This window comes from Tyto alba, unplaced genomic scaffold (assembly GCF_018691265.1).
Source record: "Tyto alba isolate M040663 unplaced genomic scaffold, T.alba_DEE_v4.0 Super-Scaffold_38, whole genome shotgun sequence".
Classification (NCBI taxonomy): Eukaryota; Metazoa; Chordata; class Aves; order Strigiformes; family Tytonidae; genus Tyto; species Tyto alba.
The window spans coordinates 30,634,496-30,660,702 of record NW_024881313.1 but is presented as its reverse complement, the minus strand read 5'-3'; the positions used below and the strand labels follow the sequence as shown (position 1 = coordinate 30,660,702).

Here is a 26,207-nt window from a genome sequence, read left to right as displayed (position 1 = left end):
ATAACAGATGACATGCTTATGGTATTTTTAAATAAGCTATCTCATTTCGGTTCATTTTCAGCATAAAAATTTGGTACCTATTAATAGATATCCTGTTCAGTATTTGCTCACCAACCTCTATAAAGCCTTCTCTAGAGTATTCAAAACTGCCCAAAATAGATGCATATCTGGAGATATATATATATATATATCTGTGTGTATGCATATATATATAAAGTATGTATAGAAATAAGTCCCCTTTGAAGTAAAGATACAAGTCCATATCCTAAAAGACAGAAAAAACCCAAGAATAAATACTTAATTTGATCTATAATGGAAAATCATTCAGCAGTGAAGATGCAGGTGCCAAACTGATGCCAAAGATAGTTTCTAACAACTCTTAACATTGTCTTCAGAGAAAGCATATAGAAGAAAACTTAAGACTTACCATAAGAAAAACATTTTGCCACCTTCACTAAAATATTATGTCCTTAGTTACTGTAACTTTGAGGGCAACCTCATACATCATCTGCAAAGCATACTATTGCATGAGTCCTTTGTGTCCAAAATGTTTTGTATCGAAATAGTTAGGATTTCATTTTTAGATCTTTTTGTTGAAATTCTAGGTCAAGTAACTATACTTACTTATGTTGAATAAAGATGTTTTCTTTTGAGGTGCTACCATTGAGCACTAAGATCTGAAGAAGAAAACATCTTCTTTCTGTGTAACAGTTGGCTGATGCAGAACTTCAAATGCCTCCTGGAAACTCAGAACTGCATGATACTTGCATTTTTTATATTGTTTCCCATGAAAGGATGGATTTTAAGATATGTTTTCCTGTTTCCATTTTCAGATTTTATTGTGATAATTTTTGGCATTTCTTTAACTACAAAAATTTTAATATTTGCATAGGAACAGCTTATCTTATGACAAGCCAGAACTATCGTATCCACTTTTTGACTTTTCAGCTTCAAGTTTAGGAAATAATTATTTTCTTGTGCCACTGAAATAATCAGTTTATGATCTTCAGGCAAAGAATATTCCCTGAGCAATGACAATGGCACTTGAGAAAAAAGGACAGAACATGTGGTCCACGTTGCCTGAAACGCAATCAGTTCTTGCATTTCCCCTTTCCCTCCCTGCAACATGACATGCATTTATTCTGTACACTGTCAATGTTGGATATTTATGATATTCTATCTATTGTAATTTTGTTAATAATTTTGTCAGTGCCTGCTTTCCACATCTCTCTTCTGATTTTTATCCTCACTGGTTTATTATTTGCTCTTTTCCAGGCTTTTGTAAATGTTGCTACTACTTCATATTTCCAGTTCCTCTAGGTTAATTCCTGCAAGTATAGTCAACTTGCACTTTGTTCTCCTTCAAATTACTAATGAATATCAAACAAGAATTGCTTTTCTATTATACTAGTTCATCTGCTAAGTAAGTATTTCTCACTACTTGAAATGTTATCTTTTGTTATTTTGAATTTTTAAGTCTTGACACATTTTCACTCCACATGACAATGTCTGGGTTGAATGACAGTGTTTTAAAATGGCTGTTATAGCAGAAATGCATGTGCGTTCCCAAGTTGTCAGAAGATACAGATGTTTTAGAATGTTTATGCAGAAAAGTTGAGAAAACAACATATTCTATTTTCTTTATTATCTATTTTCAAAGACAGTAATGGCTGGGGTTTTAAATACGGAAAGAGATGGCAAACACTGCATGTCTTAGCTAGAATGCCAGCACATCTCTGCAAACCAGACAGAAAAGATCTGCTAGAACTATTCCACACATACAAAAATCCAGAAAAACCCAACCAGCCAAGTATCTTTATTCATGAGAGGATTTCATTTGTTCATGATAACAAGAGTTTTACTGACACTAAGAGCTCATGCTTGTAAACAAAATCTTCCTCTGTCAGCCACAGCGGGAAAACAGATAGAAAATAGGCAAAACGTGATAGAAAAAGTACTTCCATCAACAAAAAGAACAAAAAAGAATATCTGCAAAGTGAACAAATTATTTCTTCATTTTATAGTGTATTTAAGATATCTTTATATCTTTTTGAACCACTTTTAATTAAGGTCCCATATAAACCTGCAATAAATCCAATGACTGAAATGAATTCTATTTTACTCATAACTTAAACACATACTAGCAATCAAGTGGTGTATGTATTATTAACAGATTATTACAGTGTTAGGATATCACAACAGAAACTTCTAGAAATAACAATGCAAAACATACTCTGCATAAGCCAAGTAACACTGCAATATTAGAAATACATATACATTACTGCAATTACCAACTCTTTGTAGCCTTCAGTTTCAAACAGTTACTGAATTGTACATTTCTGATTTTATCTTGTAAGACATTAGCAATCCAAGCATATGGCAAACAATGCTACCAAAAATTACTACAGATTTTCATTAATTCTGATAGAGTAAAATGAGAATTATTTAGAAGTGGAATATGTCTGATAGCTGTATTGACCACCAGCATCTAAATAAATAGAAAAAGTATTTTTCATACCTTATAATCATCTTCATAGTCATTATATCCACAAGTACTTAAGATATCAGGAAAAATATCTGACCATCCATGACTTGTACAATTTTTGCTAATATTTCCTGTAAAGCAAAATTTGAGAATTTAAATCAGAAAGATTCTAGTCTCCTCATCAATGAATCTTTAGACAACCTAACTTTCTCATTCTCTGTTAGCAATCTATTTCACTCCTGTTAAAGCAACCGAGCCATTTCCTTTCATGTGCTCTTCATTCATATTACTTTGGCTTTTACTCTTGCTCTGAGTTGCCTTTTCACTAGTGAAAAACAAAAGTAATTCCAAGTTGTGATGGCAGGCTTCTGCTTTGGTGTAACAGCTATTTCTGTTATATCTGCAAAAGCCAGGAAAATTTTGCTATTTTATCTAAAGTATTCTGGAGGGAGTCTTTCAGCTCGCTCTATAAAGGTGATAATTTGTAAGTAAAGTAATTTGATAGAAAAGTAATTTAAGCGAGAGTTGTTCTAACCTCCGATTTAAGCTTTTCTGAGGAGGCAATACCAAATGATCTGCTGAAGAGTTATAAAAGCTCTTAGATATTATGGTGATGAATTACTGGTACAGCTAATGTTGGTACAGTTGGTAATGCACTTTAAAGGCCAAATTACGCCATAGGTTCAAGAACAAGGAAATAAATATGCATACTGAACTTCACTCTTTGAACTAATCACTGAAACAATGTAGTCCAAGGAACATACAGAAGATCTGCAAGTATAGTTGGAAAGAAATTTTAAACATCTATTAATTTAAGGAAGGATTTTTTGGTTAGAACTGAGAGAAGTTGTTGACTCTTTTCCCAGATGAAGTTACTCAGATGAGATAGGGGCAACCCATGATTCTGCTTGCTAATCTAATGAATATGAACTAATGTTCATAAAATATGGAGCAGCTTCAGTAGAAGAAAACTGAAGAGTCTGATGTCAGACTAAGGAGTAGTCATTAAAATTATTATAATTTACTCATACAAAGTTAAATCATAAGTAAACTCCCCTCACCTTTCTTAGAGCAATTTTTATATCCATGATACTTGAAATCTATAGTGTACCGCTTTGGTTTGGAGTGGTCTTCCACTGACTCAAAGATGCCTGTTTTTCTCCACACAAGAACAGATTTATGTATCACAGGTCAATTTTGACCAAGAATAACCAAACGTGTTTATAAACTGTGGTGGTGCAAGCCTCACCCGCTGGGCAGCTTGTGGCTAAGTGTGATTCCACCCATCTCCCCCTGGGACGCATGTCCACCTGGAGAGATAAGGACTGCTAACGGCAGTGAATCAGAGCATTAACGAGCCTGGCTCCTGCGCCTCCCTCGGAAATGGTTATCACAGTCCATCATCTCCTAACGGTCTGGCACACCTGTACCTGGGATGTGATCAAATGACAACAGTAACAGAGTTGCACCTTCATCAAATTCTTGTGCAACTGCTGGAAGATACCAGAGTAGTTCTTTGTTCAAGCTGGGCCTGAGCAAAAACAAATGACAAAAGTCAGTTATCTTGGATCCTATAAATTGTGACTCCAAGTGAGACCCTTTGAGCTCTCCTGGATCACAGTGAGCCTGTGACGAGCATCTTCCCTGAGCTGGGACGCCTCTCAGGTATCAAAACTTTAAGGTCTGCTGTCAGAGCTGACGAAAGGCCAGGGCAAAGTCAACCCACTCAAGTCTCAATTATCGGCTGTTGAGGAATGCCAAGGCATTGTGAGTATTTGCTCTAAACTCAAGGAGGGAACTTTTACTTTTGAGCTAGCTTCTCTTACTCTTTCTTTGCCTATTGGTGTGTGGGTATATAATTTATTTTATTGGATCAAAAAACTTTGTCATTTGTGTCTGTGTGTTTGCATGTTTTTGTCTTTGTGTATGCATGCACACATATATATATGTATTGATTTAAGATACCATATAGTAAGTTAGAGTGAATCTTGTCATCTTAGAATCTGTAGACAAGTCGCCATTTTAATGACAACATTTTCCTGAATTATTTTATATGTATTTAAACTGGTTAATGATCAAGTACTATTAGTTATTAATAAATTTTGATTTGTTGTTAAATCATCACTGTGCTAATACTTTCATCCACGACATAAACCCCCCAAACTAAAGCTTTTGTGATTTTTATCTTGTCGACTGGTTACTGGAATTTCTTCTTTGTATGAAGTCTTCAGTTGAAAGTTGTAAATATCCTGCAAACAGTTGACCAACCAACAACAAAATCTTTCTAGCTTTTAAGAAGGCCTTGTCCTCAAACTACAGTGTCACCTCAGAAAACAGGACTACATCTGCCATTTGGCATAGACATGGCATTTTTTAAAGAAAATGTAACTTATTTATACACTCTTAAGAGTCTTCACTTTAAAAGTATGTCAAGATTCTCTGACTAGGCAAAGCAGAAGAATGTGTTAACAGAACCACAAATTACGTCAAATCCAGCTTTGCAAGAAAAAGACTGTACTCAAGATTCTGAAGCATTTTTTACTAAAATACTGTAAGGCCTTCTAACTTAAAGACAGTTAGGCAGTGTTCTGTGGAAGATATTGTTTATTTCTGTACTAGTGTTCCATGCAATTAAATATTTCACGTGGCAATCTCATTTAAAACCTATAACTTGACACATACATTTGAATAAAAAATTTACTTTTTTATTCAATAAAATAACTTTCTGAAATATACTGAATAAAAAATTCACTTTCTGATACTTACATCATCACATACAATACAGAAAAAAACATTATAGGATAATGTGATTGCTTTTGTGGTAAAAAGTAATTTACTATGAAGTTACTAATATTCAATAGAGAATTAATTATGTGGTATGCTTTAACTATAACTTTGACATCACAGAAGAAATTAAGATCCATTTCTCCAAAAGCTGTAAAAATAAGACAACTACTTTTTTTAATTCACAATTTAAATTAAGAAATCTTTTAAAGAATTGATGGCATTTAAAAGCCGACTTGTGATTTGGAATGCTTCCATAAAAAATAAGGTAGTCTAGATCGTCTTGTAGTAGAATTTTAATTCCTCTTAAATCCTGAAAAAACTAAAACATTCATCTCACAAATCTGGCTAAATAAAATGAGTTAGATTTCTTGTTTAAAGATATTTTAATAATTTCCTGCCATAAGAATCAAGTGAATGTAAAATATGCTGTGTATGAATTAGATAAATTATACATTTCTGAGCATAATAGAATTATAAAGATGCTGAGATACTTAGTTAGGTCTTAATTGAATCAACCATGCAGGATGTTTGCTGTCTTCCTTCTCTGCAATTATAGAAAGACAAGATTTTAAAAAATCCTTCTAATTAAACAGGTACCTCTAAAAAAACACCCTGTTAGTTCCACAAGGAAGAAGCAAACAGGTAACTATTAAAAAAGCTGTATATGGGAAAATTATATCATACTATAAAAAGAAAGTGATATTTCAATCTTAATGACACTATGCCCAAGTGAGATAGATTTGCAATGCACTGTGAAGATTCCAGACTTAAATATTTATTGCAGTTGTTTTATGAAAATTAAAATATTATTGTAATATAAGATACTGGAAGTTGTTAAATATCAAACATCCAAACTCCAGAGAGAGTGTGCATGCTCTAGTTTTGTCAAATAGACAGAAGCAGTATGATTTAACTCAGATTTTGAATTTTTGATATGTATTAGCTTGCCGTGTCTCATGACAACACCTTAATATCTTTGAGTCATTTGAATACTTTTATAGATTTCACAAGATTTGTTGAAGATTACACATACTTTCCCCTTTATAAACTGTTTAGACTATCCATGATAAACTAATCAAGATTCACATGCTCCAGGAATGAAAGCCTTTGCTCATCTGGAGATTGTTTTAGTTATCTATTTTTTACTGGAACAAGACTTAATCAACCGTTTTGAGAATAAAGGTATTTTAGTCATACCTCATATTAGCCTTTATGTTAAAAGTAATACTGTTAAAAAGCTCTCCACAGAGACCTCAAAACCAGAATTAAATCACTATGATAAGTTTTGCATCTTCTACCAAGTGTTCATGACAAAGGCTTTTCACCTCTGCAATCTGGATAAGAGTCTTCCTGCTGCATTTTGAGATACATATGTAAAATGCTATGTGTGCATCATCTATTTTTAAAACCGTGTGAACAAGACAAAGTGCAAAATTAAACCACAGTATGATGTCTGACAAGATGGTACAGAGGATGGTAGACTTAAAACAGTCAAATGTTTCAGCAATCTGAGACACTTAAAAACTCTTCTCAAGTTCCATTAAAAAGCAGAATAAAAGGTTTCATAACAACTTTAAATTGTAATAGTGATAATTTTTAGATATTGTTAATGTTGGCTCATTATTCTCATGAAGGTAAAGGCAGAGTTCCCCTCCTAGGCACATAAGGAACTACCTGCATGTGACCTGCTGGCAACTATTAAAGATGTCAGTCAGGCTCAGCTGCCTTAACAATTAACACAAATAAGTCAAAAAGAGCAACCAATGTCTTCAGCTTTAATAGGTGTCACTATATCAGAATATATATTTCGTATCTCACTCAAAGAAAACCACAGAGACCGTAAGGACAATTATTTGGTCTTTTCATGACGTATCACAAACAGCTCTGTTAAGAATCTATTATTTTAACTCTTTAAAAAGAAAATAAAAACCTTAAACTACAAATAACTCATTTTTAGTGCATTATGTTATAAAATATCAAAGAGAAGCCAGCAAAAATACACCTTAAAATGAAATACCTGGTTTGCCAGAAAAAAGGCTAAATACTTTTGGACAAGGGACAGTGACAGTCTCTCCAATCTTCGCAGGACGCCAACAGGTGATGTTATCCCAAATTCCAACACATCCTGAAACAAAAACAGCAGTAACAGATTTGAAAGCTCAGCCTTGTATTTATCTTATAAAGACTTAGTGGAAGTTTTGGATGAGTATTGCAAGAAAGACTAGACTCTTTCAAGAAAGTTGCAAAGATTGTATTTTCTATGAAAATGTTAAGGGAATCATAAGAGTCTGCTAATTAGCCACCTTATTTTTAGGCCAGTTAATATATTGTTTGCAAAATGTCTCATTGAAACTATGTCATTTTGATGACATCATGCTAAGAAAAGATAAGAAATGTTAAAAAATAACTTCTGAGTATTAATATGGATTATTAACAATTCCAAACTTTTGAGAATGCCTTAATCACAATTAAGATGAACTTTTTTATCTTCAGCAATAGGCAGACTGAACATCACAAGTAACCATTTAAGTAGTTCATCAGGCTCAGCATTGCAAATACGATAGGAGTGCATCATGACTGGAGAATTTTTGGAACAATGGGCATGGCCTTACAAAATCAACTCTCCTAAAATAAAAGAGATTTGAACAAAGAATGCTTTTGTATATTGATTTCAGGAATGAGGGGGTGGTCATAAAATTTTACAGACATGCTTTATAGTAGTACTAATAACAACTTGTTATTAGTAGATAGTAACTGCTTGTTACAGCTTTGCCCATGCTGACATCTATATAAACATGGCCTAAAAGCAGTATTTTATGAAAGCATAAATCTTCCTATAGCCCGCTACAGGCACTTGGATCAACCATGCTCTATTTGTTTAAAGATGTCTACTTATAATGCATGCCTTCTAAGCTAATTGAAGAGTTATGAAGGTTTCTGAATATAAGCCTTATGAAGAATTATGAGGACAAAGAAGTAAGGAAATGTTACTCTTATTATCTCAGTTTGAGTTATCTCAAAAAAAAAAAAAAATCATGTGCAAAATTCTGAGCATTTATGTCTTTAAATAAGACAACTGACAACTGATAATTTACATTTGTAATTAATACTAAAGAGAGAAATGAAACTTTATCCTACCGGTATTATCTCCATAAGATTATTAGAAAGTATAAGGGACAGTTTGTTCCTCTCAGTAGAGAACATGAAACTTGGATTTGGAACTGCTTACATTCATGTATAATACTGTTCTTCAGAGTATTTATAGTATTAGCAATTCATTATTTATTTACTCTCTGCTAGTGAAGTTATGCCCCAAATCAAGCCACCTGAGTTAAAGGAAGCTGGAAAATGAGTATTTAAAAGTTCTGTATTTGTATTAAACTATACTAATGCAATTAAACTTGAACAGCTTGTGTTGACTTAAAGTGTCTAGCATCCTACTTGCAAAGTTTAAGTTCCTTTCAAAGTACATGTAAACTAGGGAACCCAAGGACTGGCAGTTGGATTTGTCCCTGGAGGTATGTCCTAGCTGCAGCAGGAAGGAGAGCCAGTGGCATAGCATTCTCATGGGCCTTGCTTTCCTTTGAAGACATCTAAGTGTGATAGTCGGGAGGGAGCCTCTGTGCTGTACCAAGAATAGGATGTGGAGATTAAAAAATAAGATGAGGAGGATTATAGGGTAAATTCTGCATTTGGTCACCAATTCCATAGTGCTCTTTATATGGTTTCCCAAGGAAATGCTCTTCTCCAGAGGAGTCACTTGTTCATGGGGACTGGGGCTTTCTGCACTCCTTTTAGGATTATACAGCTCTGAATGCAGCATCTGTTCTATATTCAGAAAGATTATGTCAAAAATAAGGGATTACTAATAGGAACACTTCACAAAGTTTATCTGTGTGGGTAGATGACATGTAATACCTTACCCTTCACTGCCCTGTACACTGTATCAACCTCCAAAGAGGTATGGAACAAATGTAACAAACATTCATTACCTCACACACCCACCCATACTCACTACAATGCCTTTTCCAGTCAAGCACCAAAAATCTCCAAAAATGGAGATATCACAAACTCTCTGGGCAACCTGCATGCACACAAACTCATCCATGAAGAATTTTTCTATGCATCTAATTAGGATTTCCCTTGCTGCAGATTGACTCCATTGCTTCCTGTTGTGTTTCTTGGGTTTTGTTTTGGTTTTTTTTTTTTTTTTTTTTTTGCTCACATCTGAGAAGAGTCTGTCTCCATCTTCTCTATAAACCTGTTAGGTAGATGAAGACAGCAATCAGATCACTATTCTCCAAACTAAGCAAACCCAGCTTTCAGTTAGTCATTATATGCGGCATATGACAGTGCCATCTCCGTGCCCTCTGCTGAGCTGATTAATGCCTTTCCTGTACACAGGAGCCCAAAACTGGACACAGTACTCCACTGAGATGCCATCTCACAAGTGCCAAATGGAGACAGACAATTGCTTCTCCTGATCTACCAGTTTGCTAACGTAGCACTGTATATAGTTAAACCTCATCTCTGTAAGGGTGCACTGCTGACTCATGTTTAAATTAATATATTTCTAAAGCAAACTCCTAAAATGAGTCAGAAGAATTTCATCCTAAAAAATGCTTATTTCTTCCCAAGAGAGCCTGAAATTGTTAATCCAGTTGCAGAATCTAGACTCTAGGTATCTGTATTTACCCCAATCAATCCTGTCCTAATTTGCTTAACACTGTGTGACTAGACTCAGCTCGTCAAGTTCTCCAGTTACCTGGAGAGGACTAATCGTTTTGGTTCTTTTAGTAACTCTGACTCCTAGATCAATATATCTGATTCCTTGTAGCCTTACCTTAGGGTAAGGAAGACTTACTCAGGACTAGGAACTGTGCCAGTGACATTCTTAGCTGTATTCCACACTTGACTGAGAAGTTCCCGTTCCCATTGACAATTCACTCTTTTCAGGTTTCTGGTCCTTATCTCTTGAATGAACGTTTTTAGCAACTGACTTAGAGTGTAATATTCTCTGAACTCCACAAACACTCCTATTTTCCCTGATGATCATGCAGAGTTTTTCCCTTCTAGTGTATCTGCCCCTACAGCTGGTTCGTACATTTCTTTAAGAATTAACTCATGAGTTTTATCTATGATCCATTATACCTGTCTACCTTGTACTCCCTTCTAGCACTTGTGGCATTTCTGTTAGTACTAGTAACAATATCTCTGAGATGATGTTGACTTGGTCATTAGTATATAAATGAAGCGGTTTACATCTGAGCAAGTCATCTTCATACCCTTTGAAGTCAATGGAACTTAAACATGCTTAGGCGCTTCCTGAGTTGCAGTACTGGATCAAAATCAAGTCCAACTCTCTATGATGCAACACCAGGGCTTATGCAAAGTAAAAGAATGTTTACTTCGGCCAATTCAGGTCATGCTTTCTTCCCAATTGATTTGAAGCCAGAAACAACATCAACAACATGACATACAAGAAATCAGAAAGACAAAGACACTATTTTCTTCATCTGCCAGCACCCAGAACTATAGTGACAAAATGAAACTCTTTTGGCTTTGATGGATTTACTGCCTGAGCCAGCATAAACAAGCCCTAGAGTACACAAGAATAATTAGCATCTTGTGTGACTTCAGACCTTTTTAGTTCATCCCCATTTCCACCAACAAGCAGGAGCTGAGATTAGTCATGAAAATGTTCCTGCACACCCATAAAAGCTGATGACTTTCAGAAATTTTCCCTTTTGTTCAATATACTCTCTGTAAAATTGTGGATTTGCTACAGTAATCTGCAAACAGTTCAGAGGCCCTTATAAATTTTTGCTACGCTGCTATATGGACTGGGCTAAGGTTTTGATAAAAAGGCAGCTGAAGAGCATGGACTTCAGAGCTCCATTAGTACGTTCTCCAGAAAAAAACACAAAACATTTATTCAAGCTTAAATTACATGAAATATTAGAAAAACTGAGGTCTGCGTCCTATTCCCACCAAAATTAATCAACACAATTTGTATCAAATCTTGAAACATGCTTTCAGGAGGGAAATCAGTATACAAGTTTTTGACATTCAAGCCATTAGAAGTCACTAATGTTTTCTGGGGAATGTACTTTTTACTTCAGTTTTTCCTCAGTATTTTATGACTATACAGGTCAGAGTGATACTTTTTCAGACTCCTTAAATCAAACAGATGAAATAACACAAAAGATGTGTTTCCTACATCTAGACTACATTCAAATGCATCAACAATCATGAGAGTAAACTTGAGTGGCTGCCATCAGAATTCCAAGAAGAACATTAAGCCTCAATGTATGTATATTTACAGGCTTATTTATTATGGTACAGGAAATCTGAGAAAACTTCTGAAATGTCCTGGAGGAATTTATAGTCACTGAATGACTACAGCGTGCTTCTGGAAACTGGTCTAGGGCTGAATGCTGAAATAATGGTGTTACTGGTGTGCTGCTAGAGGCTGCTAGAAGTACAACTGTTAGACAATATGTACTTTTTTGGGCTTTCAAATCACACCTTTCCTCATTTCCCCCTCCTCCCCTTGCTACAGATTTTTGACAATATTGTAGTCATATATCTTTTTATCCTCTTAGCAAAACATACCCCTTTGCAGAGGTGGGATACAACTAACAAGTCCATTCTTATTACACTTGCATCAGTCTGATTCTTCCATCCCAACAATATATCTCTATTGTACAGCATGACCTTAATTGTGCACTATTGAAGCTAGCAGTTAATTTCCTACTGATCTTGGAAATTCAAGATGTGGCACAACTGGAGACCTTGGTGAGTTTCACAGGTCTTCAAGTAGATATTGCTCTTTACCCACCACAGTATTCTTTTACAACAACGACACGTGCAATATTGTCAGAGGGTGACAGAGAATTATTCACTTCATTTTAAACCACATGAAAATAGGCCAGATTAATTCCTCCAAACAATTTCCTGTTTCTCCCCAGTGACTACAGAGCAGCCTACAGTGCTATAAAAACCTACACTGCTGGAAAATGAAGGGGCAATAAATACTGTGTTAAACACGTCTCTTTCTGCACATAGAAATCTAATTTGATCAAACTTGATATTCTCCCCTCTACTCACTTACTCTCTACTACTCTCTGACCAGCCATTAATTCATTCAGTGTTAGGATTTCTGGACTGTCACCCATCACTGCTGCATTTCATAAAATCATTATATATGCTCTTATTCTCTGGAAGTTTTACTCACCTCCCACATATATAAGCCTGTTTTCTACTGTCTCCAAAGGATATTAATCAAGTAAGATACAAAAAATTTTTATTTCTAGCTTTAAAGAGCTTTATTAAGTTTTAGTTCTAGTAACAACTTTCTCAATAATTCTACAGAAAATATATCACATTTTAAATAAAACTTAGATTGTTCCAATGTTTATTTCATATGTCCGCAATTTTATTTATTTATAGTATTTGTAAAAATATTCTAAGTACCCAAAAGTATTTTAATGTATATTTTTATTCTTTTATGTTCATTAATAGATTTAGTCTTTATGTTTATATCCTGCTTCAATAAATTCTCAAGCCTTGAATGTTTTTGTCCTTTCACTCTGATATGTATACATACAAAACCAGTCCAGCTCTTCATCTCTTAGCTCCTCAACTTCCGCACACCTCTACTACTACACCCTTTACCTTCTTCTTTACCTATTAGTGAAGCCAGCAAAGGCAAAAAAAATAGGTTCTTCATCCCTATTTCTGTGGTGTCTAGAATGCTCCTGCACCCTACATATAACACTCTCTTTTCAATCTCTTCATTTGCATCATGTCTTTCTCTGGTGTGTCATTCACAGCATATCCAAGGAAACAATCAATCTTTCCAGAAAACCTCTGCTCAATGACTTGTTCAAAAGTGTGACCACAGTGTCACTCCTCTACTGCTCTTCCCTCCTGTTCCTCCAGATGATACAGCAGATGCTATTCTTAGCTTGTTTCAGTGAGATCACTTACTTTATTTGAATGTTCGGTCTTTAATGCTTGTGATGCATTTGCAGATACTTCATAATGAAACGTAACAGACTATAAACGACATTTTGTTTCTCATGTTTTTGAGCTTACATAAGTATTGCCACCACATTCACCATCCTGCTATCTGAGATCCAGTCTTTGAGCAACAAGTTTGCTTACCTACATGTGCTGCTTCATCTATAAAAATGTGTAACACTGTTTGCACTGGAATTTTGTTTATATATATTTTATCCATATATTAACCACTAGGTGGCACTTTGTATTTGGATTTTAAAAACTGCCAATTCAAAGAGAGGTTTAGCATTTTTTAAACTGTCTAGGCGTGCACGATACATCAAACAAAGAGAGTGCTTTGAAAATCAGCCAGGAGGTTGTTAGCTAGTCTAGGGTTTATTTTTCAAACGGGGAAACATTTTGATTTTTGTACTTAATTTGACAAAGCAGAAGCAATCTCACCTTTTACGGGCAATGTCTTCTAGACTGTAGGTCTGAACGCCACACCACGTAATTCAGGCTGCATGAGAATTTATGAACATATACAGACTGAAATCCTTTCTGCATTTTCACACAAGTAATAAGAAAGGAAAAAGAGGCACTAGAGAAATAGCAAGCTGACAAACTAGAAGCAAAGCAAACGTACAGCAGAACTGCTTAAGGTGGTAATAGGAATAAGGCAGTAGCGAAACCACTGTTGCTCCCAGCTACTTTGCTAAAGCTAGTTGCCGCCTACTTTCGTCAGGGCTCTGAGTGCACTTATAGGCCTTAATGGCCCTGCCCAGCGACATGCCCCTGCCCAGGGTCCCATCTAAGCTCAGGTCTGGGCCCGCAGCGATGTCGTACCTGACCTTGGCTTTGTCACAGCAGTGCTGGCACCTGCCCCTGCCTGGGCCCCGAGCCACGGCTACGGCCCAGCCCGGCCACCCCAGGGCTGCGTCCAACCCTGGTTCCCTGCGCCGGAGCGGATCCCGACCCGCACCTGCGGGCTGATGTCCTCGGCCGTCCCCACGGCAGGGAGGTGCCCGATGCCCGGCGCTGGGGCTGCCCATGGCTGCCTTGGCTGGGGGTGGGACAGGCTCTTGCTGCCAGGCGCTGCCTGCCCAGGGGCCCCCAAGCCCCCTCCGCGAGGGGCCGCCAGCCTGCAAGGAGCCGTGTGAAAATGAAAACACTGGCTGCAAAACAGTCAAGAAGCAGCTCCAATATGGCTATGTTGAACTAAAGCGCTGTCGTGAAATTGTGCAGCGCACACAGGCTCTGATTATTCAGAGATACTGAGGAAATGTGAATGCGAATGTTTTCAATTACAAAACTACCATCAAGAAATTTTAATTACAAAACTACTCTCAACAAAAACTGTTCATACACATCCAGCAGAATTTTGGAAGTCTACAGTGTACAGATTTAACTAGTTAAACAGAGTGATGAAACCAATAGAGTTTATCTCATACTCAAACGTTTGCAGTTTACATGTTTTCAAAAGGCAGTCATATTACTAGGAATGGCAAGAACAGTTACTGAGAGTTCTAGGGGATTTCTGGCTTTTCACTAAAAGAAACATTTCAGAAGGCTTGCCTTATTTCCCTTCTGAAGAACAGTTTCCTATTAGAGAATCAAAAATCTATACAACAACTATATATTTTAATGTAATTTATGTATTTTTAGGGTTCTGTAAGGAAATATAGAAGCTGCCAGCTAAAAACTTCAAAAAAAAACGTCTGAAAAGGAAAAGACATTTTCATCCAAATTTTTCACCACGTAAGTCCTGCTTTCCAATTACTTAAAATGTTCTTTGGAGACAAGAGCATTTTTGTATGACTAGACAGCACTGTAATCTTACCATAAGAACAACATTTTCTATAATACTGCAAATATATTCATGGATGTATAGTCAAAGTTGTAAGATGTATCTTCATCGCCACGTTGCTCCAATTTAGACATGCTGTACATTCTTCAAAAAATACCATTAAATATCAGTCTTTTGTTCATATAAACCCCGCCACAAAATATTAAAAGTCTCTGTAAAGTATTGGAACCATGTATTTCTGTTAGTTTTGACTATATCTAACCAATGTGCTATTTGTCATATTAGCTGGAGCTTTTTTAGTGCTTTGGTATTCAAGATTGTTGACTGGGGTATTTGAACTTTGGATGTCACAGAGAGCAGACTGCCATGGCCACAGCTGTCTTTATCGGGACTCAAGTGCAGAACTATGCAGGGCAGTATTTCTTTTAGAATCTTCTGAAAAACACAATAAATTCACTTATGGTTGTGCACTTTCCTTCTTCGGGGCTCCAAATGCCATTTATTAATTATGCTGCTGAATTTTTATTTACGTTTCGGGGGGGTACAAATTTCAGATCTTCAGAATTGTAGAATGTATCTGTGGCCACATGTTGCCTCTCTTCTTTCCAAAAACGTTTGTCATTGTCACTCTTAGTAACCTTTATTATGTGAGACTTTTGAATGAGGCTGATCAGAACATTTCCTTGGTCTTCACTGTTTATTTCCTGTTGGTTACTTTTCAGTAGGCAACTCCTTTCATTTAAGGTTCTTTCTCGCATATCACCAAGCCTCCTCAAAAGATGAGCTAGCTCTGCCTCTCTTCTGCCTTCAAATAATTAAGTATAGCTTCCACAAAGCCCAGACACTGTCAGCACCATAAGATGATCAGTTTTGTATGGTGTAATTAATAATGACACTACAATTAATGGAAGCCAAAACAGATAAAACATTCACAGCAGCCCCTTCAGCTCCCCTCATAACAAGACGTGTGAAGCAAAAAGTAGCCACATGTCTGTACTACATCTAGAAAAGGAGCAGCACAGAGATTCAAGAAAGCTGAAGTTGTCCTGCCAAGAGCTACTGGTGCTTCATGAAAGGAAGTTACATGATCCCACTATCTCATTTAATTCTACCTTTAATGCTACCTGATTGCAGTCTGAACTGCTGACTCCTTTTACAGAGTAAATAGCTGCAAAACCAAACAAAAACTGACAGAAGACTTTGATGAGATTGGGAGGATTAAAAAAGGCTGAACCTTGAGGAGATTTCCTTTCATGTAGCAAAAGAAAGGCCTCATCTGGCTTTGCATGTCTCCTATGTACTGATGTACAGGTGAGTGTGATCATCAGGCTGGCTTACTTAGAGTCAGTCTTTCTACATAATATAGAGATATAGGTGTGTGTGTGGATGTGGATTGGAATGCAAAATAGGCACCTTTCTTACTGGAAAAATAACCTTAACAGCAAATGTTAGTTGGATAAATTAATTTTTGGACAACTTGTCATGGAACCAACACTTGAATATTCATCCCACCATTCCACAGGGCTTCCAGAAAAATGTGCTTTATTTCATCCACAAGATGATGAGCTCAGTGATGGAATCACCGAGTGAAATTCTACTGGCAGCGTAGAGTCAGGAGATTGGGTTATATAGTAACATTGGTTCCTCTTGCTTTAAATTTATGTATAAGTAACAGTATCATTTTGGTAGTCCTGCCTGTTTTAATTTCCCATTACTAGCTGCATTATGAAGCCTCTCTGAGAGGTTTATGAAATTCCTTCCAAAGCCATTTATCTTTCCACCTACATCCTTTCCTCCAAGTTAAGAAGTCATATCTAAAATTAAAAATGTTGTCTGGCATATGGGTTTCACAAAGACACATTTTGGAAAGCAAGAGCTGAAGACTCATTTACTGTGCGGCCATTCAGTCCAGAAAGGATAAAAAAACCCCTAGACTTAATTTTTTGATAATGAAATCTTTTTAGAACTTTTTGATATAGAACCCTGTTACAAAGTCTACTGACTGAGTTTTAACATTTTTGACAATAAGATTTCACTTTCAATTTAAAGGCAAACAGAAATGAGTCAGTTAATTTATAAGGAAAATTTCTAAATACTCAGTAAAGACAGAAATTTGCAATGGGCCAATTTTTATGTATTTTCAATCACTTTTATTGGAGCTTTCTGTTTTTTGTAAGAAGACAAGCCATGGGTAGTAGGTAAAAAATAAATCACTGTTTTTCCAAATGGACCTCAAAATCCATAGCTCCTATGAGCTATTCAGTATGCAATTCATCTGCTTTCCAAAAATAAGTGTGTAAAAAAAATCTTCTTCTAGGCTTCCAGCTAAGGTGCATCCATACCTCACGTGTCAAATTATAGGAGGAAAGAAGAAAATAAATGCAGATAGAAGCTAATGCAGTCTTCATAAAATAAAGAACTAGAATTGCTAGAGAACGCTACAGAGAGGAAGGCACTGTCACAGATCTTTGGAGAGTGACTTTCTTCCCTCAATGGAGTATAATGCTCTCCACTAATGGAAGAGTAGTGCCAATGCCTGAAAATCCCCCAAAGGGTACAAGGCAGGAGATCGAATGTCTAACAGTTTGACACTGGCAAATGAGCAGAATTTAAACAAACCAGGCCCTGGGGTTTTAATATATCCTTAGTATTGTTCAAATATTTGCACAGTATTTATATGGCGTTTCCTTGCAAAACACACTATTGCTTTATTAAGCCATGAAGTAAACAAGTCCTTCATAGACTTCATAGTCAGTGATTTCAAGTGCACTACAAGATTTACTCAGTGAAATTCTTGAGCCCATGTTATGAGGCAGCTCAGGTAAGATGACTATAACATGATTTTATTGTGTACAACAGAAAAAAAAAAAAAAAAACCAAACCCAACCCCAGAATTGCCTTTAAATCTTTCCTTTGTCTCCCTGACTGAGAGCTGGTAAGTCTTAGATAATGTATTCAATACGTAATTGCCATCTTGGTCAAAGAAGAAACTGCCTGTCCCATAAAATTTGGATCTTTCAAAATTCAGTAGCTGTGCATGTCAGCCAAATTCTGGAGCATGTCACATAGAGGTGTGAAAGCTTCTCAGCTGCCCAAGAAGTTAATGAAAAAATTTCCACTGATTTTGATAATGGAGGCCCAAGCCTCCAGTGAAAAATCTCAGTGAACTTTTATTTCCAAATTTTAGACAGGTCCTTCACTAGATTTCATTATAGCTTTTGTAAGGCAGGTAGCACATACTAAAGTTAGAAAAGTGTGACACAGGATGTATAACCATCTTTCCCATTCAGGAAAAAGTGAAATAGGATTTGCGAATTGTAATGAATTATGTTTCAAATGTACCACAAGTTTTAGATATGGAGCTACGCCCTGGACTAGTTCCAGCTTGCCAATTTTCATTAGCAATTCTTCTTTATCAACAGTCAGAGTATCACTGCGACAATCTGCAAGTCTCTGTTCAAAGTACTTCTTACATCTTTGTATGAATACATAGAGTTTATTAGGAAAATAGGGACACAGAGAAATGGGTATTTTTGGAAATGTAAATGAATATATTTAACACAGGCTCTTCTGAACAGGTTCTTGGTAAAGGTATCTATAAAATGAAGCATCAGATAAATTCTCCCATAACATTAAACATACAATTTTTAAGGGTTCATTACCACAGGGCCTTTTTCCAGAGAGGCAACAAAATGGAATATTCCCTTAGTTTCAGCCAGGCATTCAGTTAAACTTACAAATCCTTCCACTGCTGTTTTATCACTACCTGCAATGTTGAATCAACACCATCAGACACATTGTGTCCTTCCAAGACATAAAGTTATTCCACAGCAGTTTGCCTTCACAAGACACCCTTCTTCCAGTGAAGAGAAGCTGTGAAGAAAATACTGATAGAAAACGTCTTTCTTCCCCTAGGGAACCCAAGATAAAACTGGTGTTCATCACAAGGATACCCTTGGAGCAGCTCAGCATCTGGATCATAAAAGCGGATCTTGAAGAAAGATTGACTTTCAAAGCTGGATAATAGCTAATAGAGAATTTATTAATTCAAGCTTTAATTCATTGAGCTGGGGTAGTAATTATTTCTCCATCTGGCTTCACGCTAGTGTTATTTATGAAACAGCCACCTTTCTTCACCACTCATATAAATAAAAAAATCTAAGTGTAGATGAATTATTCCAGTAAGGTTTTTGCTTGGAGAGATATCCATGTAAATTATACACTGTTTTTATAATCTTCCTAATTACTCCTCTGGATTAATAAAAAGAAGAAATTACAGTAAAATACAAACTGCTGATGATCCTTTTAATTATTTTATTGTATACAAGTGGGAGTTACACATTTAAATCAAGAAAAGAGGTGGAGAAAGCACCATGAGTTGGAATTCATGTTTATGCTCCAAGAGCACTGCAGATGGCAGGTCCCTGAGGTACCATAATCATCTTCAGAGCGTATTCAAAACAGACTGAATATAAAAAAACCAAATACACCACGTATCACCTACCTACAGCCAGAGGGAAACAACTTCATGCAAGAGCTGTACTATTCCAAGGAGCCCAGTTATTCTGAGATGATACATACCTGGACTACCATATCAAAAGGCAGGTCATTGATGAGGCTTAGGGCTTTGTAGAACTAATATGAAATTAAATATTGCCATCCACTTAAAGACCATTTAGCAACAGAAATTTAATGATTAGTTCCAGATGTGAAATTATTTTATATAAATCAAAATTGTGTTTTGAACTGAAAAACGTTCAGATACCTGTAGATCTAAAATTTCTTTCCCCTTTATCTAAGCCTCACTGAAAGCCCATCCTTCCTTTCAGTATTTTACATGTCACCAGAGGAGTGCTGGACAGAAAATGTATGCAAATGAAGCGCTCCAAGACGCACTTTTGCCTTTTCACCAGTAGGTGTGTAGAGCTCTTTCTGTTCACAAGTTCTGGCATACCGTTTACAAAAGGTAACCAATCATAAAACATTAATATCTTTGTCTTAAAAAAAAATAAAATTAATAAATACACACTTCCAACTTTCCCCAAAAGCCCAAAACTTTTAACCAAGTTCTGCCCTAGCTACTTTAATGTTACAGATTTGATTTTCATTTGGCTGTCTGGATTTATCTGTCACCTTTGTATTTTGCTTTATGGCTTTATCAGCAGCTCCAACTCACAAGAAAAATGTCATTTTTTCATAATCTTATGTTCTACTCACATGAAAATGTAGCAAGGAAATGTAGTAAAATCTAAAATTAAAAAATAATAAACTACATCCCCTCTTCCTTCTTCCTACCATTAAATTACAATTGGCCATATCTGTATCTATATATTTTTTTTCTATGTAGAGAAAGAATAAAAACAATAAGGTAACAGCAATAATTTGTTTTTTTGAATATAACACCACTGTCCAGTTTTTTGTTTGCATGTCTCTGTGGTACTCTAGGTGTGAATCTGATCTTCTGTCTGACACATCTTCTGCCTGGGAAACCCAGAGATCGTTCCTGCCACTAGTACTTTACTTTCAACCACAGACAGAGAGAGATGCTTGGATCTAAGACTTTCAACTTTTCCTCAGACTTGTTCTTTCTGCTGGTCCTGTTATCACCAGCCTGCAGCTTCTCCGCCAGTCAGAAAATACGAGCAGCAACAACAAAACATGAGAATGCATTTGCTCCCAACTAGTGTCCCACCCAGTGCATGCCTAGCACCTGGCACACCTCTCACAACATGCTCGCTGCAGCTGTACCTTTAATGAAAAATCTGCATAAGTTCTAAAGTACATAAAATTACGAGCACAGTACAGACAAATATGGCAACTGCAACCACAACAAAGAAGGTAAACGAAAGAAATCTTTAACACTCCAGCTGTCTCTACATTTCAGCTTATCTTTTCTTACCTTTGTAGTCTACTGGCTTTGCATTCTTTAGAAGTTCCATGCACCTTGTTTCCTCCTTGTGAATCTCCAGCTGAAATCTGCATTCTGGATGGACACCATTCACCTGTGTAAAATTAACAAACAGGCCAGGGTCTTGAAACACGAATTAAAATGCTTTATGAAGGATGCAACTACCAATAATGAAAGCCACAACTTCAGCTGGCACTGGTTTTGCCCAAGTATGTGCTAGGCAGTTTACAGACACAGTCATTGCCCATTTTAGCTTCTCACACATCGACTTTTCAAAACAAAGTGTTAAAATAACCTACTAGAGCATTCACTGGCTCCTTCCTGTAACATTTCAAGGCCAATTATTTAACTTTCTAGCACATTCACCAACATTGTTTCATGAGACTTTTCCTCCAGAAAAACTAGTTTAACTCAAGCAGCAAGGTAAACATATTTGCCTTTTTTTTTTTTTTTTGCTTTTGTATTAAGTTAGGAAGCTGAAAGTTTAATACGAATCACAGAACATGAAAACTCATCAAACTGCATTCTCTTTGACATGGTAAATTTTGCTTTTCTTCCCTTCTCCATCACGCATATTTTATCTCCTGAAGGCACCAGAGCATGATTGATTCAAGCAAGTGCTACACAGGAAGAAACCCCCACTCCTTTAAAAAATGAAAGCACCTTCAGTCGTTTGTAGCCCTGCTCCCAGTTCCTTCATTTTCTGAAAGGGTTATTTATGTTCACAGGAAAAGACAAGAGATGTAGCACTATCATGGAGAGGAACAACATGCCCAGAAGTTGTACTGAAGTTACTTGAGTTCACAGAGGCAGACAGAGCCTAATAGAGAAACATGTGGAGTCTGTAAGAGACTGCAGGGGAGAAGTGACTGTAGTAGGTGACAAACAGGAAAGTAGGAAACATCACTGGAGCTGAAGGGACAGCGAGATTAGCTCGAATGAAATAGCATCATAATGAAATAAAATGTGAATATGCAGTACTTCAGCCAACCTCACACTTGTAGTTACCAAGAAAAGGGTGGTGTCTCTCCAAGTTTCTCTTTTTTCTTTCTTACTTTTTTTAAGGAGACATTTAACAACAGGATCTGGTAATAAACTCTGATCCATATGACAGTATTATTTTTTAATGGCAATACTTATTAATTAAGCTGTGATCATGGACCCAGAACCTAGGACCCAGAGCCCATAGTTAGGGCTGAGAACCCAATTATTCTCCAGTCTCCTTGTGGGCAAGCCACTTCTGCAGCTTCTAAAAATACAGCATAATAGCCATAAGCATAACAGCAGGAGCTGTCATGAAAACTCGTGAAAATCTGTCTCTTCTCCAAATGTTTCATTTCACCATCTACCCTATCAGAACCTTACTTCCCTTTCCCCATCTTTTCTCTATATTGACTATTGAAATTTCATGTTTTCAAGGCTGATTTTTCTTAAGTGAATTTGTAGATCCTTAACATAATTAGGATTTCTAGCACTTATAATAGAAAGTTCAGCATTACACTGAAAATATTTGTGTTTTGTTACGTACTATCTACCTTCCAGATAGCTCCCATGTAAAATAAAGTCCCACATGTACATAATGTTTTTAACTGCATTTTCCTTTCACAAAACAGATCTTGAATATTTTTTTTTTCCCAATTGCAAACATTCAGTAACTGAGAGTAGATCTCCTACTCATCAAAAAGTATTATAATTACTGGATCTTGCATGAGTAGGTTCCAGTATGTAAAAATGTTAACTAAATGACGGATAAATCAAAGCAGCTGCTGAAATTAACCTGCCAAATAAGTGACTTCTGTCTCTACTACTTCCAAAAGAACTGCAAGTTTCCCAGTATCACTGATCTAGTATCACAGATTACTTTGAGAACAGAAGTTTGTTAGCACCCAAAGGTAACAGAACGTTATTTTGCAAACCTGAGATGCATGACAAATGTAATATACTTTGTTCTAATACATACACCGGTTTCACTCAAATGTACTTCACTAAGCCAAACAGATTTAGGGTTCAAGACTACATGGCACTGACCACATCCTGAAAGACATGCAGAACCCCAAAATGGATTTTGAGGGCACTCACCACCTTTCAGGGCTGGTGCTCATCCACCTTTCCCTCTGCTTTACAAAGGGTAGGTTTTCCTTTGTAACCACTGAGTACAGAACCGTGTTCGCTGCGTTGCACATTGTAAAGGTACACAGTTAGCTGGCAATCCAGCTGAGGAGTCTCTTTCATGTTTTAGTGGTGTAACCATTTTTAAGGCATCCAGAACAGCAGTTTGACTGGACAAACGCTTCTTCTGACAAGCAGCTTACACCTACCTTCAGCATGATTTCCTGACGTTTGGTGGAAATCATCCGTTATTTTAAATTTACAGTAAAAAAAAAGTAGGAAGATTTAGAGGCCAGATTTTTAATTTTTTTTGTAAATCTGGTTTCCAGCAACGTTATAGACTTTCACAAACAAGTGAACACGCGCTTCAAAATACATTATGTTAAAACCAGACGCCCTAAATCTGAAGACTTTAATATTCTGAATGCTTTGTACGCTGTTATCCGGTTGCGTGTATTAAAGAGAAATTACCCGTGCAGGACTTTTCCCCTCATGTGACGGCTGCCCCCCCTCTGCACCGCACCAGGGCAGCACTCTGTGAAAACTCTTCGCAGAGCAGTGCTGGCCACCGGCTGCCGGGGAAAACAGCGGGGAACAAGTGACGGGGCGAGGAGCAGCCCACGGCCGCGGATGGCGACCGGGACCGGCCGCGGATGGCGACCGGGACCGGCCGCGGATGGCGACCGGGACCGGCCGCGGATGGCGACCGGGACCGGCCGCGGATGGCGACCGGGACCGGCCGCGGATGGCGACCGGGACCGGCCGCGGATGGCGACCGGGACCGGCCGCGTTGCTCCGCCGGGGCGGAGCCGTCCCGGCCCCTGAGGAGCTCCGGGGGGCGCGGCTCGGCCCGCCGCTGCCTGCGCGGCCGCGGAGCCTGTCTCCGGGAGCGCGGAGGGGAGTGCGGCCGGGAGTCCCGGCGGGGGCCGAGGAGCCCTCTCCGCTGCCAGACCCCTGCCCCGGGGACACCCGGTAAGCGGGAGTCGCTTGTTGTCCCACCCCCCCCCCCAAAAGTGAGCGCGGCGGCGCCGAAGTCTCCGCACCTGCCGCGGCGGCGGCTGAGCCCCCGCCCCGGCTCCGGGGAACGGGGACAGCTGTGAGGGGGCCGCCAGCCGTGATGGGGTGGGGGGTTCCGCAGAGGCACCTCAGCGACCGGGGTGGCGGGAAGAGCCGTGGGGGTCACGCCGCCCGCGGTCTGGAGGGGCGAGTTTCTCCCTTCTCCCCGGGGCCGGGCGCGGGGTGACTTACCCGCCCCAGGCTCCAGCAGAGGGAGAGGAGGAAGATCGGCACGTTCCTCATGCTAGCCAAGCGCCGGGGCCGGCGGGCTCCGCTGCCCCGCGCCGCTCCGCGGGCCCCTTCCGAAGGCGGCGAGCAGGAACCCGCTCCCGCCGCGGCACCATAGGGCCCGGGGGCCGCCGCCGAGGCGCCGAGCCGAGCCCCCCGCCCCACGGGCGGCCGCCGCCCCTGCCCCCGCCGGCCGGCAGCTCCCGGCCCGACTGGGTCTGCGCCCGCCGCCGCCTCTCTGCGCTCAGCTCCTCCTCTAGACCCCGGCTCCCTTCCCTCCCGCTTCTCCTCAGCCCCTCTCCTCGGCTTCCTTTTCTCCTCCTCCCTCTCTTTGCCGCCGTTGCTCCCCCCATAAGAGGTGCGAGTCGTTCCCCTCAGGCGGGACGCCCCCCGCCCCTCCCGGCGCCCCACAGGTGCTCCCCCTAAATGGACGGCATTTAGCCCGCTCTGCCTGCCTTCAGGTGCCGGAGAAGCCCCCTCTTCTCTGGGTGCCTGTCCCGACAGCGTAGTGGTGCCAGCCCCGGGATGCCTTTTCGCCCCAGTAAACCGTTAAGATAATCAAGCACAGTCCCTCCAAACCAGACACACACGAAACCCTCCCCCCCCCCCCCCCCAGACGTGGGGTAAGTGAAGTGTTCCCTGACAGGGTCAGGCTTATCGCCGGACAGATCAGCAACTATATTACAAAATACTTATTCAAGCCAAGCTGATTTTTTTCAAGGTTTCAACAGTTTAAGGCAACTCCATATTATTGCCTGCGAGCTTACACCAGGCATGGATCTTGGTTCTGCCTCACAAGGCATATAGAATATATAATTAAGTGACATTCATACTACTCCATGCCTTTTGTTATAGAAAAAGCAGAGTTTATATGCTGTTTTTTAGCTGAGAATAATCAGAGTCATATTTCCACTGTCTTTACGCTGTGTTGTAACTTAAGTACTGTATTATATATATCTTACATATCTATTATGCTATACATTATATATAAAGGGTCTGAGCGGGCAACATAAGACTCTCCTAAATAGCCTTATGCCACTCAAAATAACCAGGTATAAACAAAACAAAGGATACTTTTAGGAAAAAGCTGAAGAGAATTTTCATCTTTTTAATGCATTTGCAAGAATTCTATTAATATATTGAAAAGAAAGACCTGATTATAACCTCTGTAATATTATTAAAAAGAAATACTACAAACCATAATGAGCAATATTATAACCTGTCTGCTGAGGGCAGAGGGAAACAATGTAGAAAGAAAAACTTCTTTCAGGATGGCATGTGATCAAGTAATGAAAATATATTCATTGTAACAGAAAATAGTACCCCTTTGGATTGACTTTGCTCTCTAAGTGATGGGTGGACTGAAATGCACCTACTTCTAAAACAGCTAGGTTGGAGAAGAATGCTGGTTGTGCTGCCAGTGCTGAGAATCCCAGTCAGAATTTCTGGTCAAACCTCTTGGAAATGGAGAATTGCCCAGTGCAACCCCCCTGATTTCTGAGATCAGTGTCCAAGGTTCCTCTTTGGAGGAACCTCCTGGTTATTGGCACATGCTGTCTGCAGGTGCTTCTTGCAATTTCTGAAGAGCTATAGGTCTTTCCAAAATTACAATCTCAAGACTGTTTCTCTAACTTATCTTTCACAAGAATCTGATGTCTTAGCATTATTGCAAGGCATTGGAAAATCCTTTCTGTCTTCTCTCTCTTTAGAAGTTATTTCTTGCCCTTTGTGATGACTGGCATCCCACTAAGAAAACAGTCATTCTCATGAGTGAAATTTAGACACGTCAAGGCTCTTCAGGTGCTTCAGCAGTAAACCCAAGA

The 26,207-nt window shown here is 38.5% G+C and overlaps 1 protein-coding gene across 2 annotated transcripts in view; it reads right to left on the bottom strand.

Moving 5' to 3' along the window:
• The window catches only part of VIPR2 (vasoactive intestinal peptide receptor 2), a 61,095-nt gene extending 36,444 nt beyond the window's left edge, over positions 1–24,651 (bottom strand). For both annotated transcript variants that reach the window (XM_033009732.2, XM_033009733.2), the window contains exons 1-4: positions 24,349–24,651; positions 20,983–21,085; positions 7,290–7,397; positions 2,519–2,616 (exon numbers count right to left, since the gene is read on the bottom strand). In XM_033009732.2, coding sequence (XP_032865623.2) covers positions 2,519–2,616; positions 7,290–7,397; positions 20,983–21,085; positions 24,349–24,399 — 360 coding nt within the window. In that variant the 5' untranslated portion in view covers positions 24,400–24,651. The remainder of the gene's footprint in view (positions 1–2,518; positions 2,617–7,289; positions 7,398–20,982; positions 21,086–24,348) is intronic.
• Between the last annotated feature and the right edge of the window lie 1,556 nt (positions 24,652–26,207).